The sequence below is a fragment of the Martes martes genome (assembly GCF_963455335.1).
Source record: "Martes martes genome assembly, chromosome: 8".
Classification (NCBI taxonomy): domain Eukaryota; kingdom Metazoa; phylum Chordata; class Mammalia; order Carnivora; family Mustelidae; genus Martes; species Martes martes.
Window position 1 is genome coordinate 132639651 of NC_137895.1, and position 17891 is coordinate 132657541.

Consider the following 17891-nt stretch of genomic DNA (forward strand, 5'->3'; position numbering starts at 1 on the left):
ATCCCTTTTCTCGTAATCAATGCCTCATTACTGCACCAAGCCCAGGGTGGGGGGTGGTGGTGGTGGGGGTGGGGGGGGCGGTCATGTGAGAGGAAGCCGCGCTCCAAGGCCAGCCCTTCCGCCTTCCAGGCCTGCTTCCTCCTCCCCGGCCAACCCCCCCCACCCAACCCGCTCTCCACCCAGCCCTTCCCAGACACTGCTTTCCTCTGTGAGCTCGTCCTTACCCATGCCACACCTTGAGAGGACACCAGACGCTGTGAAGTCCCAGCCCCCGCCCCACCCTGTTGGGAAACTTGCAGAGCTTATGGACAGGTTAAGCCCCACGCACTGGCCCAAGGCGGCCGTGACTGAGACATACGTCGGAATGTGCCTTTGAATTTTTCTGTAGATGTTCTTTTAACTTGAATGACAGAGAAAGAAAGAGTCAGGGAAAGAAAAATAGGACGAACAGAGGAAGCACGATAGGAAACACAACTTTTAAAGACTTTATTTATTTATTTGACAGAGATCACAAGTAGACAGAGAGGCAGGCAGAGAGGGGGATGGGAAGCAGGCTCCCTGCCGAGCAGAGAGCCCGATGCGGGGCTTGATCCCAGGACCCTGAGATCACGACCTGAGCCGAAGGCAGAGGCTTAACCCACTGAGCCACCCAAGCGCCCCGCCACACAACTTTTAATAAGGCAGTTGGAGAAAATCTTCTCCCCCAATTTCGAATAGCTTGACTCCATGGATCCAGACAATAAGAAGAGATAAGGGAGATGCTCCTCTCTCTGGAGAGCCAGTAAATGACCTGCTGTTGGTCCATCCGTCCGTCTGTCCGTCATGATGGCTATGCAGCTCTAACCAGGACAAGACATGGTCTGCATTTGCAACTGAAGAGCAAAGCAGCTGTCAGGACAGAATGGGACTGTGGCCACTGGAGAATCCCATCGGGGTGGCACCAGGCTCGGGCTGGAACCCAGAAGAGAAAAGAGCAAGGAGGGAACCGTAACTGTTCTCGGCAACCGGGGAGACAGGACTCTCGATGACCAGAAATGAGTTCTGGTGTCATGACAACCACACGCCAATTCTAACCTTGGAAATGGCCAGGAGGGAAAGACTGAGAAAGGTTTGCCTCTGATGACCTGATGAGATTTTCCTCAAAATCTACAAGCTTGCGCTCAGGATAAGAAGCCTACATTTAGCCTCAAAGGCTCAATTATCACTGATTTCAGGACAGTGTTTGCAGCCTTTTTTAGGAAAGAGAAAAAGAGAGAGAGAGAGAGAGAGAAAACCCCGTTCCAGACGTCCACGGAGAGGAGTCTTGCTTATTACTTCCTGTGTTGCATTTTAATCCATTTCTTAGAACTGCAAGCAAGGGCAGCGCCTCACACCGGCTGGCTCGGGAAGGGCCCTGCCGTCCACCGCTGTGTGCACACCTTTTTGCTGCATTGTCATCTTACCTTTGCTCTCTAACGGGCTCTCATCTCTGTCTCCCTCACTCTTGCCCTGGACAGTCAGTGTCTCCTTTTCATTTAAACAACAAGAATGCATTTTAGACTGTGTAGGGTGAGGTGCTCTCGGTGTGTGAGTCCAGCTGGCTGGGTTGGGGGGGGAATCTGTCGGGGAAGCAGGGATGGGACCCGGGGAGGTGCCCTCTGGAGCGGCGCCGTCCAGGAGGGGAACGATCAGTCTGTGACGTCCACTGCAGTAGCCGAAGCCTCGCGGGGCTCCTGAGCACTTGAAACGTGGCCAGCCGTGTGACTGTGAAACTGCATAGTTACTGTGATTTAACTGCAACTAATTTAAATTTAAAAAGCCACAGGTGACCTTCTAGAGGACAGTGCAGCTCTGAGAGGCTCCCCCCCATACAGCCACTGGAAGGGAGAGATTTGAAAGAGGTTTTGTGTCCTTCTAAAAGACACCCCCCCAACCCTGTGGGACAGGGAAGGAACTTGCCTGGGGTCACTCAGCAAGGGGGGGGGGGTCCTAGCCTGGACCACACCTGCTGTCCCACTCCTGGCTCCAGTCCTGTCCTCTGTGACGTTTCCTAGGAGAGCAGAGGAGGGAGAGGAGGCCTCCAGTGGACAGCAGGGCCGGGTCAGGAGACCCACCTGGTCCCAGCCCTGCCACCTAGTTGAGGACCTTGGTCTTGTCACCCACAAGATGGGTTTAAATTCTTCTCTTTTCTTGATGTCCTTCTTAAGGAGCAAAGAGAGGGGGGCCCTGCTACCCGGCTGGGGTGACTGAAGTACTTGGGCGGGGCGGAAATGCTGAAGCCCAGAATCCCACCCGCCAGCCGAACTCTGCCCTCGGGCAGCTCCTGAGTCAGTGCAGAGAAACGGGGGGCTCTGAGGAACCCGGGCGGAGGCTGCGACGCCGTAGCGCCATGAGTTACGGATCGTGCGCCAAGAGTTTGAGAAAGGCTTGGCCGACGGAGGATGCGGCATCCAAGCTGGACTTTAAGGAGCAAGGGCGAGACTGGGAGACGCCTGGGGGCAGCACACGGTGAGGCGGACAGAGGAAAGCAACCAGGCTTTGGCACCACAGGCATCATTTCCTGCTGCTCCTGTCGAGAGGGGCTCAAGGTGTAAGAAGCACCCTGTCCTGGGTTAAACCTCATCAGAGTGGATGTGGGCAATGGTGTCATTGGCTCTGAGTCATCGGGGGAAGCTGGTGAGGACCTCGCTTCCTCCCTTAGATGAACAATCTTACATTTAAGCTCTTTTCTCGCCCATCAGTGTAGGTGAGCAACCAGAGATCTACAGAAAAGTGGTGGAAGGAAGCATCTGTGCTCACCAACACTGGGACCACCAGGGTGACGCAGTGGCCCAGAGGGAACACAGCATCCCCCCGATGGGAAGGAACGGACTGAACATGGTAGAGCAGGGAGCCGCAAACCTGGAGTTGCGGTTGTGACCTCCCCCTGCGCCCCTCACCATCCCTGGGACTTTTACGGGAGGAAGCTGTGACTGGTATCTTGAGAGTGAAAAAAAAAATTCTATTGAAGAAATTCAATAGAATTCAATCCTGAAGGATCCCATTTTAGCTCTTTCAAAGGGAAGCAAATGATAAATTCCCAGGGAGTCCTTGGTTTCACTAGGAAACCTATCATGATGGCATGGGGCTCTGGCGGATGCTGGCGTAAGCTCAATGAGCAGCTCCCGAGTAAACAAAAGAATGATTTTTTCCTAAGATGCGTAGTAAGAACTGGAAACCACCTGCCAACAAACCCTGGCTTCCGAGGCATCCCGCCGGCTAAACCCGGGTCGGGAGATGGAAGAGAACGCTCTTTTCATTACCAAACTGTTGCTAAGGAAATAGAACGGAAACCTACACCATCCAGACGCTCTCCGAAATGCTGATGCCCTCCCGTGCACACGCCCCATCAGGGAAGCTGGATGTTTGCAATCCCTCGATCGCCCTAGTCCCCCGTGGTCCTGACAGCTGGGGCCGCGTGTGCTTTAAAGGGCAAATGCGGAGAATGGCTCACTCCTTGCTTTCTTCCCCCCTTGAATTTTCCCGGTGAAAACTTTTCTGTAGAACTTATTCCTGGCATTCCCAGGCTGAGGATCCCTAGACGGCTTTGTCAGCATTTTAAACAAACATAATTATCCTGCGTTCACTGAACTTTCCATCGATTTTTGATGAACTTCTTGGTGGGGTTTATTCCTCAGTGTCCATGGGCAGGCAGTGGCTCACTTTGGTTTCCAATCCACGGGAATGTGGATTGCTTAAAGGAACATACTGTGTCTATAGTATTGTGTTAAGTGCTTTACGGGAATTTAAAAAAGAAAAAAAAAAAAAGGAAGGAAAGACTAGGTCCCTGCCTTCAGGGGAAAAGTCTACTTTCTTTAAGGATAACTGACAACCGGCCAAGGGATGACACCTTTCACACTGTGCGCCGTATAGGTGGGCTGACCCCATCGCCCATTACGACGGGACCGGAAGCTATCCCATAACCAGCGACCATTTCAAGTTGTCCTCCCGTGGTGTGGGAAAGGGTTAACATTTTAAGTTTCAAGTGGGGACTTTTCTAAGTTCGGGGAATAGAAACTTCATTTCTGAAAAACCCCTAATTGTGAGTCTGTGCGAACACCCTGGTGTACAATCTGTCAAAGTCACACCTGGATTCAGGGCGGCCTGAATTAATTAACAACTTTTCAATGTGTTAGTGCTAACATATGGCATTTAATTACTGCCTCCAAATCCGTGAGTCTCTCCACTTTGAATTTCAAAATTATTTCTTCCTCTTCCAGTGCCTCCGAAAGCGAGAGTACGGGGATGCCCATGAATCCCATCTTCGGAGGAGCTCCCCGACCATGTTCCGTCATCTGCACCCACGAGCTCCGAACTCAGGGCACGGACACCAGGGGTCTGGGAGGCCTTGGGAAGAAAGGGCTTACTTGGCATTTCTGGATGTGCGGCTCCAAGCGACGCCGACAAGCTGTGAGGTTGGAGGGTTAAAGCAGGGGCATTTATGCTTTGTCTACAGAGTCAACCAAAGCAAAGTAGAGCAAAACAAAACAAAAACACCAACTCTCTCAAGCAGGGGCATGACCTTAGAGTGAACACTGGTTCGTACTGGCTGGTTGCTGAGACCCCCAGTTCCAGAACCGAAGGTGACCTCTACGCTTTTCTTAGCACTTACTGCTAGACCGACTTCAGATCCGGCAACTGACTTTACTTTTCCATCTTGCACAGCTGGTACCTTTTTCTGCACAGCAAACAAAGCTGGAAAAGAGGCCCTCCCATGGCATACAGAATGAAAGATGGTGACCCTGTCTGCACTAGGGTATGTTGCCATCTGGAACCCATGCCTCTCCTCAAGCCTCTGGCCTAGCCGCTACCGAGTGTACGTGGTGGAAGGATGGTAAGACAACTTGCAATCTGTGAACTTTGGGTATTTATTCACTGTGTTCTTCTTAAAGACCCCAGCATTTTATTGCTGATCCAGAATGGGATTTTTTTTTTTTTTTCTTTGAACACCTGCCACAGTTAGGAGCACCAGGGCAGAAGTAAAATGCTGTGAGTTTGCAGAAAGACGCTAGAGGCTGCAGCTTAAATCAGAGCCAATTAAGAGGGCAGGCTCTAGGAGGCCTGGAGATCTGGAAAGCCCAAGCAGGAAAATCCTGAAGGGCACGGTGGATCCAAGAGCAGCCTAGCGGCTCTGGGCTCGCCGTGGCGGTTCCCTTCGTCAGAATCTCTAGGTGGACGAAAGGGCTTCCGAGAGTGATCGCTTTCTGGAATTCATCTGTCCATCACTAATTAATCCGTGATTAGCAGCCCTTTCTTGCTCAGCAAATACAAAGTTTCCAAGAGCCGAACATACTGATAATGAAGATGGTAACTGTCTAACTGTGATGAGTCCTTTGTGCTATCCATAAATGTCAGTAAACTCAATAAAGGTGCAATTAGAGCTCGTTATCTCCCTTTCACAACTCCAGGAGCTACCGAGAGCATCTGAGCCAAAGAAATCTTTGTGCTCTCTGAGCTTTGGAAACTACGCTTACCTGTCAAAACTGCCATGTGAAATCAGAAAGGACTTGCGCCTTTTAATACTTGCTTTAGAAAATGATACGACGCTCCTGATTCCTCGGCCAGGTCCGAGGAGAACCCTGAAGCCTGCTCAGTCTTCGAAACACTCGGCATAGGCTTTGCACCTCCATGAAGAAAAATGCTATAAAGGGCGCTTTCTGTCCGCTTATACTTTTTGACCCCGCTCCCCCCCCCCCCGAAACTCAGAAAGTGAAGGTCACTCCGCAGAGCAAAGGAAGATCCGGCCCAACGGGATGGTTTGCGGAGGCGGTTTTTCCCTTCGTGTGTACAGAACTATGCCTTGCTATGAAAGGGAGCCCTGACTGCTCAAAATACGGGAACGCAGCTGCCTCAACCGGCCACAAGGGCGCGGATGACCCGGCCGAGTGGACGTTTACTAAGTGCCGGGTATCACGCGAAGCTCTTTGCAGACGTCAGCTCGTGTGCTCCCAGAGCCCCCCTGCAAGGTGGGCGTTACACGAATTCAGACTGTGGACTGCGCAACCCCCTCTCACAGCCGGAGATACGGGGGCTGGGTGAGGTCACAGGACCCGCCCAAGGACCCAGCTAACACGTGCTGGGTCAGGGGTCAAGTCTGGGCTCCCCGAAATAGCTTCTCCCAGCTACCCTGAGCTGCTTCCTGGACAATGGTGTTTTTAGGTAACTTTGTGTCTTAGTGAAACAGTGTCTAATCCTGCTTGGCTTCTGAGATTGTGCAAAATGGCTGGCTGACAGCAGTCCTACTCCGTTGCTGTGGTTCTGGACCCAGAGCGGACATCGGCCTCAGCATCCAGAGCCGACACTGGGAACAAGGGTGGCCAGCCAGGTACGACCTCCAGGCGGCTAGCCCAGGGAACGGATTCTCTGAGTCAGGCGTTGTGTCCTAGAGCAGCAAATGCAGAAGAAGAAACCCTCTCATGGTCCCACCACCTGGGTATGTCAGGTCAAACGTTTCCAGTGGTGGTCTCCTATTCACCCTGATTTTATAACAGTGATGTAAGGTTCAGAAATAAGACAAAGCTTCCTTCACGGCCCTTGCCCTGAGACAGGCTAGAGAATTCAGGGTCCAAAGGAGGAGCATCTCTTAGGGGCCAGGAGCTCGCAGATGACCTTCAGACAGGGTTCATCCCCCAAATACACAACTCCTCTCTCCCAGGAGGAACAGGACGGACTGTGTACTGCTGGGGTAAAAGGCCCAGGAGTCAGCACGGGCACGTGGTCTTCCGCCTGTCGACTCTCTCAGTGCAGAGCCCTATGAGGCCAGAGAAAAATCTGGGAGGTAACAATAACCCTCATTTTATAGAAGTGGTGGTCTACCATTTGCAAAACACTTTTGTGAGTATCTTATGTGAGTCTTTAAATTAAAAAAAAGCCAATCTACGGAGGTAGTGACCATCACTCCCATTTCATGAATGAGGAGATCCAAGTTCAGTCGTTAAGTGACCGTCAGATCAGCAGACTCAACGTCAGTAAGTTCCATGGGGTCAGGACAGTGTCTTTGTAGTCCTTTCCCTTATTCTGCTTCAAACCTGGGGCCACAGCCCAGCCCCAGCTAACAGGCCTGGGGCACAGGAAGTCATCACGGGGTAACTGCTGAATTTACAGGTGAAGTCACCTGACCCGGGTCCAGCAGGAAAGCGGGGCGAGGTTTTGGACCCTCTGATGCCGGATGCAGGGTTTGCGGTACACAGTACAGGAAGGAGGGAGCAGACTGTCAGAGGTGCGGTGGCGGAGAAGATGGGGTGGGGGTGGGAGGCGGGCACCCAAGTCTAGTCCCTGACAGACCAATGGGGGGCTGGTGGTACCACGCTACGACTTGGAATTTTCTTCCCAACTTCCTAGTCTGTGAAGAAGCCAGAAAATGGGATGCACTACAATTAGCAAAAAATACCTTGTGGAGAGAGTTAGACCCCAATCATAATTTACATTTGCAGATATGCAGATCTCTGAGTGCATGGCTTCTGCCCTGATTACTAATTAATGAGCTGCAAACCCGCCTGTGGGAGCAAACAGTGCTGATTATGTCAGTCTTGGGGGACGGAGACGTGCCGCGGTCTGAGAAGGTAGAAGATTTCCTTAACACACACTTCAGTACATTCAAAGAACAAAACGGGGACAGAAGACAGGTGTAGATGCAAGCAGCAAGTTGGGGGAGACAAATGCGGCTCTTGGCCCCTCCACGTCGTGGAGAGGTAAGTCTCAATGATTTCACAGACCGTGTCCCATGCATATTTTAGCACTGAGCATCCGTTTATGTAATCAGCTGGCTGAATTCTGAATGAATTCGGATGCAAATGCATCGGTACAACTTAGAGGAGAGTGCCAGGGAGGAACACACCAGAGGAGGAGAAAAGAGAGTGGGATTCCTGGTGGGCGAGCCCTTTTCCACTCCTCTGCTCTGCACACCCTGAGGTCCTTCCTCCCCATCGGGGTTCCTGGGCTGCATGATCTGTGGGCGGGGGACCAACTAGAGGCAAAGGCCACCAAGTCACCACACAGAGCAAGCCCCGAACAGGGGGGCACAAAAAACCATCTCCTGTAACGTCTTCACACATCTCGATGCCAGAGACCTATGAGGCGGGAGGGCGAACTTCTCCGCCTCCAGGTGCGGGGCAAATCCCAGGAGCAGCTCCCCTGCCTCCTCCCCTGCCGGCTCCTCCCTCCCCCGCTGACTTCCTCATTGACAGACAGCAGGACACGAGACAGTCGGTCACCACCTACCGTTTGACTTTTCACTATCTGCAGGTTTCATCTGGATGGGATGATGCATCTAAAAACACAAAAGCGAGACAGTAAAGGCAGATTGAACAACTGCGCGCACAGCCTCAGAAACCCCGCACTCGCACGCTCAAGACCTCGCCCTGCTCCGAGGACACATCAGTAATAACGGATCTCTCTCCATCAAACGTAACCCCGCGAAAATGCACGCCTGCTGCGGAGTTCAGGAACAGAACCCTTTGCGCCACCTGGCCCCGCGGCACAGGACTGGGCTTTGCAGCCGGACCTGAGCTTGCAACCCGGTTCTGACACTCAGCAGAGTTTCTGCCCGCATCGGGCAGGCAGGTTTGGCTCTGCCATTCATGGTCATTACCACTGCCACGTGATCTCGGGCGAGCATCCTAACTTCCCTGAGACTCAGTTTCCTTATCCGTGCAACAGAGGTGACACCAGCACGGCGGGAACAAAATGAGGAAAGGGCACATAAAGGGGGTCTCGTGAACACCGCACAGGACACGCTGAGAGAAGTGAGCTACTGTTACTCTGTAGTATGTCACACATTTCAGTGCAGATGCTCTCTGTTTTGCTGGCGGCCAAGCGCTCTGCTGCATGATCTTTCTTAGATCTCACGGTCATGGGTAATTTGAAGGTCTAGCGGTGGATTGACTGAGGCGCGATTATGTACGTTCTCCAAACACAAAGTCTGACCCAGGAATGCGGAGCTACTGAAGGGATGGAGGGGGCGGGGGAGGAAGGGCAGGAGGCACGGATCTTGCGATCGGGTCCACTCGGTCCGTGTGCAGGGGCAGGAGGACCTTGGGACAACGCGGCGCCGAGGTCCTGAGTCGTGGTGCCCCAGCGCTCTGTGGCTCTTTACACAATGCCCACCTCACTGCTGTGCGCGATCCACCAAGTACTGAATGTGACCACCATTTCCAATTAAAATAAATTCCTCCAACCACGTTCAAAGGTCCTCGCACTTCATACTTCACTAGACCCCGAGGAACCTCAGAGTCCCGGTGTAGATGGAATCACTGGCCGTGCAAATGCTTTTTTTTCGAATGGGTCCTATTCTCGCTGAACCTCTAATCCCCCCAGTGGACTTCCAGCACTTGCAAGCCCCAGTTCTGGGTTTTATCTAATTTAAAGGAAAGCAGTATGGTACTTGGCTCCGGCACTTAAATGATGGGAAATTATCATCAGACAGTCAGGGGCATGTGGAGCTAACGCCTGGCCGGGTCTTCAAAACACAAGGGGAACAGCAAAGAGGGAGTACCATCAGAGGACGAGGGGCTAAATAATCCATGGCTGCCTCGTCTGTTCTAAAAGGCAAGATGCTCTCGTGCACAGGACACAGGCCTTGACATGTGGGGTCTATTCGGATTCCTGCTCTATTAACACATTCAGTTTGTGGAGGACAGACTGGAATGACAATGGGACGTCCACGGGTCAGCAAGTATCGTTTCGGAAAAGATACTTTTCAATCTATTCAGAAAAGACTGGCATTTATCTCCAAAAAGCAGACAGAACTAAAATGTGGAAAGGCCTGGTTTGGGCTGGGTAGGGTGAGCTCTGTCCTACACTAGTGCTCGGCGAAGATAGGCTGCGTCCCTTAGGGGCTACCCCTCTACCGGCCTTTGCCCACCCACTCAGCACAGAGGGGTGAAGCACCCACTTGGGTCTCAGGCTCTAGGCTAGGAACTGGGGGACGAGGCCCAGAGAAGAAGCTCAGGCCCTTCGGGTGCTCAGTGTGTACAGGAGGCGGCTGATGTGCCAACAGCGCCAGGAGCCACGTGGGAAGTGCTCTGCTCGACCCAGAGCAAGCTTGTGCAGGAGCTCATGGGAGCAGGCGCTCACTCTGCCTGGGGAGGAAAGCGAAGGCTCTTAGTGAACGGGATATGTGATTCGAGTCCTAGAGGCCACGCTGGACTTGCTGGTAGAAAAGGGGGAGATGGCGTCTGAAACCAAGAGAGTGTCGTGTGCAAGGCACAGCGGTGAGAGAAAGCACACTTCCTCCTAGCAAGGAGGCCAACACATGTGTGGGGAAGGGCGCAAGAAGACACAGTTGGTCCTGGGTCTCCGAGATCCTGCATACAAAGGGACTGAAATTGTGTCTACAAGTCAAGGCGGGCATAGAAGATTCGAGGAGCAAGGGCCACAAGAGCAAATCTGAATTCCAGAAAAGTCCTTTCTGGCTACAGTGTGGTGGGCGGATTATAAAAGAGAGGGACTGGGGTGGGCAGAGGGGGGTGGGGAGACAGCTGAGAGGCTACTGGGAATATCTGAGTGAAACTGATGACGGTCTAAACCCCAGAGGCAACTGGCTGGCTGTGGGGAGGCGGGGGAGAGAGAACCATCACGGGAGCATGGCCCAAATCGGGGAAACGTGAGAAAGTGGTTTTGGGGGAGACTGCTTAGTGCAGGTCTGGACATGCCACACCCGATGCGACTGGGGCTGGAGAGAAGTTGGAGTGTGTGTCTCAGGCTGTAGCGATGGCTCTGGGGCCGTGGGCGTGGGTGAGACTGTCCGGGAGGAAACGTGAAGTGAAAAGAGCCAAGAGGCAAGGAATATCAAGAGAATCATATGAGAGAATATCAAGAAAGAGGAATGGAAGAGGGATGGAGAGGAACAGCCGGTCCCACAGGAGTCTCGGGGGAGAGCTTCTAGAGTAAGGCGGTGGTCCGAGCATGCGCCGCCCGCCGCTACGACGAAAACGCCGAAGGATCCTTTTGGCTATGACAGCACGATACTCTTCCGGGAACTGATCAAAAGCAGCTTCTGTGAGGTGGTGGGCCCGAACACTAAATTATTCAGAGTGGGGGAGTCACAGGGAGAGCAGCAGGAGAGAGGAGAAATGGACACGACTATCTCCAGAAGATCTGATGCCAAGGGCGGGAGGGGAATATGAAAAGCTCAGTGGAGTCAGGGGCAGAGAATGAGAAGGCAGAGTCTGTCTTTTCCAGTCTTGTCTTTTCCATACAGCGTTTCCAACGAGCTGTGAGACTCAGGCTGAGGCAAGGAGAGAGGAGGCAAGTGTACCTGCACTACCTACGGGGCACGAAAATGAACCAACAGGGCTCCTGCCCTCAGCGAGCTTTCGATCCATCATGGTGGCTCAGGTGCACAAAGAGAAAGAAGAACAAACTGGCCAACATTAGGAAAGGCCCCCAGACAGAGCACAACGGGCATTCAGATGGACCTCCGACATGCAGGGAGGTCTGGGGCAGGAGCTCTGGGAGCTTCTGCAAGAACAGAAATCATTCTGCTCTAAAGCTGGAAAGGGCCCGGGGAGCATCCAGCCCAACGCTCTTCATTTCTACGTCTGAAGGGAGGCCTGGCTTCACTAAGGACACGCACAGCTGACTAACGCCAGATCTGGGATCAAAACTCTAAGCTCTTGCCATTTAACCCAGGGCCACTGACCCACAGATCACACTGCTTCTCTGCTAACCGCCCGACACAGGACTTGGACACACGAGCCTACAATGAAGGGTGCAGGCCCCACCCACTGAAGACGCTGCTATCCCCCGTCAGGCAGAGGTCGCCCTCCCTCCTCTGACCTCCCCGAACCCGTCATCTATGCAACTCGGTGACGAGTATTACTCTAAGACTCGACTCTTGGTTTTCCTGCAGCTGCCAGGAGACCCAGCTCTGTTTCTGACCTGAGACTGTCCCAAAGGCTCTGGATAGAAGATCACTAGTAAGAACTCGGCCATTGCTCCTACAGACTTGAACTCCACTGTGGTCTTCCCCCAGCCCCGAGAGAGGGAAAGTCAGCTGCACAAATCTGGGCTGTCAGAGCACGGCGAATTCTGAATGGGCAGTCGCCCCCCTTCAGGTATGTTCTGAAGACTACAGAGATCATGTGTGTAAAGCACCGTGACCTTCTTGGAGAAAGGTGTTCGATCGGTATTGTATTAAGAACGGCTCCTTGTCAATAACAGTTCATTTGAGTTACAGTTTTATGGGAAACAAGGAAGACCAAAAAAAACACCACCACCAAAAAAACCTAGTTTGGAGGAATTGTTCGTGTAATGGTCTTTCATCTCCTCAAAATCTCCTGAGCCCAAAGAAGTTTGGGAGCTTTGTTGGGTGGAGTGGGAAAGTGACTGGAAAGGAGCCCACATTCTAGTAGAAAGTTTCAAGGTGTAATAAAGAGATTCCCTTCCTACCACAGGAAATGGTTTCAAAGATTTGATGCACCCAGACTAGCACTACGCGTTTGTTCACTGATTTCTTCGTTTACCAGACGCCCTGTTAGATGCTGCGAACACAGGGATGGATGAGTCTGGACCCAATGGAGCTTATAATATGGTGGGGGCGACAGACACATCAGTGGCACACGCACACTGAGACCCGTGGTGTGGGGACTCAGAGATGCCGGATGCACACCCAGGGAGGGCAAGCCAGAGAAGGGGTGTGAGCCCAAGCGGTGTTCGAGTTCAATTCTGAAGGAATCCTAATGCTCCTAGGACCTGAGGGAAGGATGTCTCAGAGCAGAAAACACATATCCAAGGCACAGAACAAGAGAAAACCAGCTCTGTTGCTACAAGCGAATGGGGTGATGACCTTCTAACTGAGAGAAGAAGGAAGAGAAGTCACTGAAGGAGATCATTCACCAAAGACGAAATAACCTAAAGCACGACAAGGCTAAGAACCAGGGATGTGTTCGGGGAGCGGAGAACTTCAAGATGGAAACTCAAGCTTGAATGAAAACTCAGAACCAGACTGATGGCCAGCAGCACACCTTCACCACGTCATTGAGAGCTAAAGTTGCGAGACCCAGGATGCCTGACTGCTGCTTCTCTAGACTGTCTGATGGGGGAAAGTGGCTGCCCCCGCCGCCTGAGGGGGCGGGGGTGTGTGTGCAGGGGCGAGGGGGGCAGAGCCTCTGCTCTACACCTGGAGGTCCCAGCTGACAACTGCAGACCAGAGGAAGGGCCCGGGAATTTGGCCGTCAGGCTTCCAATCCCCTCATGCCTCACCCATCCTAAGGCAATGTCAGAGTCAGGCTCGAGGGTGGTTCCCTAGAGGAGGACAATCTCCAGGAACTTTTGCAAGGAGTCTCCTAGGAGACACCTGCTAACGAGGTCAAATCTGCATCTCCCTAAGCATACGGGGTGGGCGGTGTCTGAAAACGTCCCCAGGGGACCGTACTGTCCCGATCTGTCCATGGTGTTGGCGCACCCACACCAGCCCGTGACATCCCCAGGGCGACTTCCGGAGGCGCGGTGGAACAGGAGTCGCGAGTCTACTACTCGTGTCCCAGTCAGCTGTCCTCGGAGCGAGGCAAGACAAGAGGACCCCCCGTCGGCGTGGTGCTTGTCCTGGGGACACGCCAAGATCAATCGTTTTGGAAACGGATCCTGTTCGTGGCAGTAAATTTGACTTAACATACCGCGTCAAGTTTGCACGTCTGTGAAGAAAGCCTTCTAAATCTATTTCCTTGAAGATTTCCTTGCCCATGAATTTTTCATTTCACTGTAGAACAACATTTTGCCTCAAGTTACACATGAAGGTAACTGGTGAACTTCTTGGTCTCTAGCCCTGTTTGTTTAAGAACAGATGCAATCTAATGAGAGGGGACATTTTAAAAGCTCCTACCCCCCTGGTGCAGGGAGGGGGGCGGTGAAGACTGGAGCCAGGCGTGTTCCTTAGAAATCAGCTGTTGAATTTCGGTGACGTCTGGGTATTAAGGGCTCCGTTCCTCGTACAGAAGGTGGGACCTCCCAGAGAAGAGGACAGTTACGGCGGGTCACTGGGGTCCATCTCCTGGGGACCTGCTCAGGCTCCCAGGGAGTGGGGGCTTCTTAAAGGTCAAGGGCGGAGGCTCGCAGCAGATCTGAGCACGGCGTCAGGGACATGCAGGCTGCTCTCCCCTGGCGTGGGCCCTCTCGTGGGAAGCGGCTGGTCGGCGTCGGGGCGCACCAGCCTTCCGGTACAAAGCCTCCCCCTCTCCGAGCTCCTAACGAGTGAGTGGCACTTGGGTGTCCATCCCCTCGTCCCCCTGTATACACATAGGGCCCCAGACTGGGCTTTCCCACCGCTGGTCTTCAGAATGGGGGGTTCCCTGACAGGGCCAGACGCTCCTCACTCCTGAGCGCGCTGCCCTCCGGTCGTCACGGAAGCGCCTGGCTGCGGCTCACGGAAATGAACATGAGGACGTAACGTTGGTGCAAAGCCACCGCGCCCAGTCCGTGGAGGTCACCGCACGTACAGGGAATGGCGCAGGACCCTGGGGACGGCTGTCGCCGACTGCCTCACGAGTCCCGTCATGTCACAGCGACAGAGATGCGCTGAGCCCGCCGAGCGCCCGCATTCCCGAGCCGTGCTCTCGGGAGCTCGTGTGAAATCCGAGGTCTGGCGTGGTTTCTCCAAACCTTCCTGCCCTGGTGACCAGCAAGGTTGGGGGGGGGTGCGTCTGAGCTTCGAGAGCTGGTGTTAACACTGAGTCTGGAGGGCCCGGGGGAGGGAGACACAGCTGGCTTCTCCCACCGAGGAGAACTTGTGTTGAAACTTGTTTAACCCCAGCCATCACCGATTGATGAGTGAACCACCTTTAACACGAGATTCAATAAAACATGCCATTTTTGAACCTGAAGTGGGTTTTACAGAGTCACTCTTCGGCATCTCATTACTAAACCTGTCTTGACCCCTGAGGGGACAGCCGTGATGGTACATATTATAAGCTCACTGCCCATAAAATATTTAAAGGGAGGGAAGGGGAGGGGAGGCAAAGACGTGACTTCACACAAGAGCCACGCACCAGGTGAGAAAATGACAGCGCTCCAGCGCCTCAAGACCAACGGGAACTTCCCTTTCCCTCCGTGATGGTGCAGACCCAGCTGGTGCAGACCACCGCCCGCCTCGCAGCACAGGACACCGTGAAACACCCAGAGCACCTGTACTTCTTGCATTTTTCTCCAAAAAGGTGGTTCAAGCGGGAAAAAGAAGTTTCAAAAGATCCGCCTCCCCCGGAGGCGTGCCATGCCCGCAGAGGAAAGCCTGCACTGTCAAGGGGTCCTCCCTTGCGGCGAGGCCCCCCAAAGCCACGTCCGCTGGCCGGACTCTCCAGGCAGGTGACAGTGGCATTTTCGGTCATGGTTCTACGAGGCTCGGTGTCGGGGAGGGTGAAGAGAGACAAAGGTGGCTTCCGGAATGTTGACTGAGCCTTACTAAGAACCTTAGTCCGGTCAACTTGCGAAGACATCTCTAACAGAATGGCATGTCTGCCGGAAACAGGACGAGTCAAATCGAGTATGGCATTGGCCACAACGAGCTGGTAAGGGAAGTCACACCTGGTAAGGGAAGTAGAGAATTCAGGCAACTTTCTGATTTTTTTTTTTATAAAGATTTTATTTATTTTCAGAGAGAGAGCGTGCGCGCACACATCAATGGGAGGGAAGGACAGAGAGAGAGAGAGAAGCAGACTCCCCACTAAGCAGGGAGCCCGATGTGGGCCTCAATCCCAGGACCCCAGGATCATGACCTGAGCTGAAGGCAGATGCTTAACCGACTGAGCCACCTGGGCAACCCCAATTTTTGTGAGATTTGCGTGTGTGTGTGTGTGTGTGTGTGAAAACAGAGGAAATCCTTCCTTTTCATTTGTCTTGTGCCAAACATTGCTATAGGCTCTTTATGTGTCTCAACTGTTCCAACAACCCCAAGGCAGGTACATGCAGGGAGCCAAGGAGGGTTGGGGAGAGAGAGAGGGAGGGCCACGTAACCTGGTCCAGACAGAGAGCAAGTCAGTTGTGGAGCAGGGGTTGACTCGGGTCTGTCCCAGGCTGGAGCGTACGTCCCTGACACCCCTCCACCCTGCCTCTGGCACATATCCACACAGTTGTGCTGTGAGTGAGTTCGGGGTTTTTAAGAAGCAGTAAAATTACCAAAGTTCCCCTCTTCCACATGAAACACAAAGCTTATCTAGTTGTAAGTTTCTTCCCTCTTAGCTCATACACACACGTGGGCAGTGTGCACAGGCATGTGTGTGGACATACACTAGTGTGTGTATTTCACACGCATGTAAGACACATTGTAAGTTAGCCTCAAAACAGGAATTGCTAGGTTTCCTCCACGAAAAACATGGGAAAGAAAACACAAATGGCTGTAAGGAAACCAAAGCGCACAGCCCTACAGCCGTGCTGGGAAAGTACTGCCCACCGACGAGACGTCCGACCATATGCATGTCCTAGGGCAGATGCTCAGTGCCGCTTCTCCCACAGCCCCTTTGTCAGGCCCTTCTGAACAAGACACACACCATGGCATCAGACCCTGAGGTCTGTTTCACGGGCCAGGCTGTCTGAAATGTTCCCCCTTACCCTGATGAGATGTGGACTGACGACGACCAACCTTAACTATCATCTAGCCTCAGAGAGGATCCCTGCCAAGAACGGATCCTACATTTTGTGGTTTCCGCCCAAATGGGTGGTGCAGTAAAGTACTCAATCCATGTGGACCCCTTGGAGTTGGCCGAGCATCTCCGACACCAGAAAGCCCTGGCAGGCAGCTTTATTTTTTATGTTAACTGACTGGATTGCACAATGCCCATCTATTGGAACATGGCTTTGGGAAGTCTGGAGAAAATGGAGCTCGCAGCTGCCCTCTCAAGACGGAATTCCTTGGTGGAAGCAGAGCGCGTGGGATCCGTCTCCACTTTGGAGCCCACGGGTGTTCCAGATCGCTTTTGGGCACCGCCACGAACAGAGCTGACGCGGTCAGGGTATAGAAAACTTGCGATCTAACCCAAATTTTTATAAAAGTGATCCAAGCCAGGGGGAAGAAGTGGCTTTGAACATGATGACAGTAAAGAAACAAGAGTCACCTTTTCTCTTCCCACGGCAAATCACAACCAGGGGAGAACACTCGGAGTGGAAAGAACTATTTCTTCCCGATAGCCCCTGACTGATACCTGCAAAGTGCTTAAAGCCCCCAGGGCAGAAGGCAGAATGAAGTCATTACCATCCTTAGTATTTCACGGAGCATAAAGGTTTCCCGGAGGTGGGGAGAAAAGTCCCTTCAAAGCCAGGATAACACACTGGGGAAGAATGGCTTTTCTGGCTCACCTGGGATGCATGCAGCTAGTTTCATTCAACTCCCGAACCCAGGAGAAAAACCCACAGAACCCAAATTATAGATCTGTGTTTGGCCCATTGGGCAGCAGGGCAGCCTGCTTAGCTGTAAGGATACTATTTGCATTCCTAGTACCATCATATGCGATACCAGAGGGGGGAAAAAGCAAGCAGCATAACCATTCAGTCCTGGGGAAAATTTTTTTAAAATAAAGTAAGTAAAATAAAATGTGGCGGGAAAATCAGATTACTCTGGGTGGAATTCTATAAGGGAATCTGGAGTCTGTTAGGGTGATTAAGTCATCATTTCTGACAGATTCCTCTAATTGGCTGTCAAGTACCATGGCACAACCCCATCTGTGAGCCAGTGTCCTCGTCACAGCCTGTGTCACCTTCCGTTCGCACCCACACACCCAAGAGAAGCCCCAGCCCGGCATCTACTATTCTCATGAGCTCTGATTAGGTTCTGTGTTTTCATATTAAATAGTTACACAAGCTCCCATTTTGCTTTATTTACTCCTCAAATTACAAGAAAAATGGACAGGCTCAAAGGAGGAGGGGCGGGATGCGAGGGAAACGGAAGT

The 17891-nt window shown here is 52.7% G+C and overlaps 1 protein-coding gene across 6 annotated transcripts in view; it reads right to left on the reverse strand.

The window, feature by feature from the left end:
• Positions 1–17891, reverse strand: part of CELF2 (CUGBP Elav-like family member 2) — a 505935-nt gene that overhangs the window by 64434 nt on the left and 423610 nt on the right. For all 6 annotated transcript variants that reach the window (XM_080810117.1, XM_080810118.1, XM_080810116.1 and 3 more), the window contains one exon: positions 8239–8287. In XM_080810117.1, the coding sequence (XP_080666243.1) occupies positions 8239–8287 (49 nt within the window). The remainder of the gene's footprint in view (positions 1–8238; positions 8288–17891) is intronic.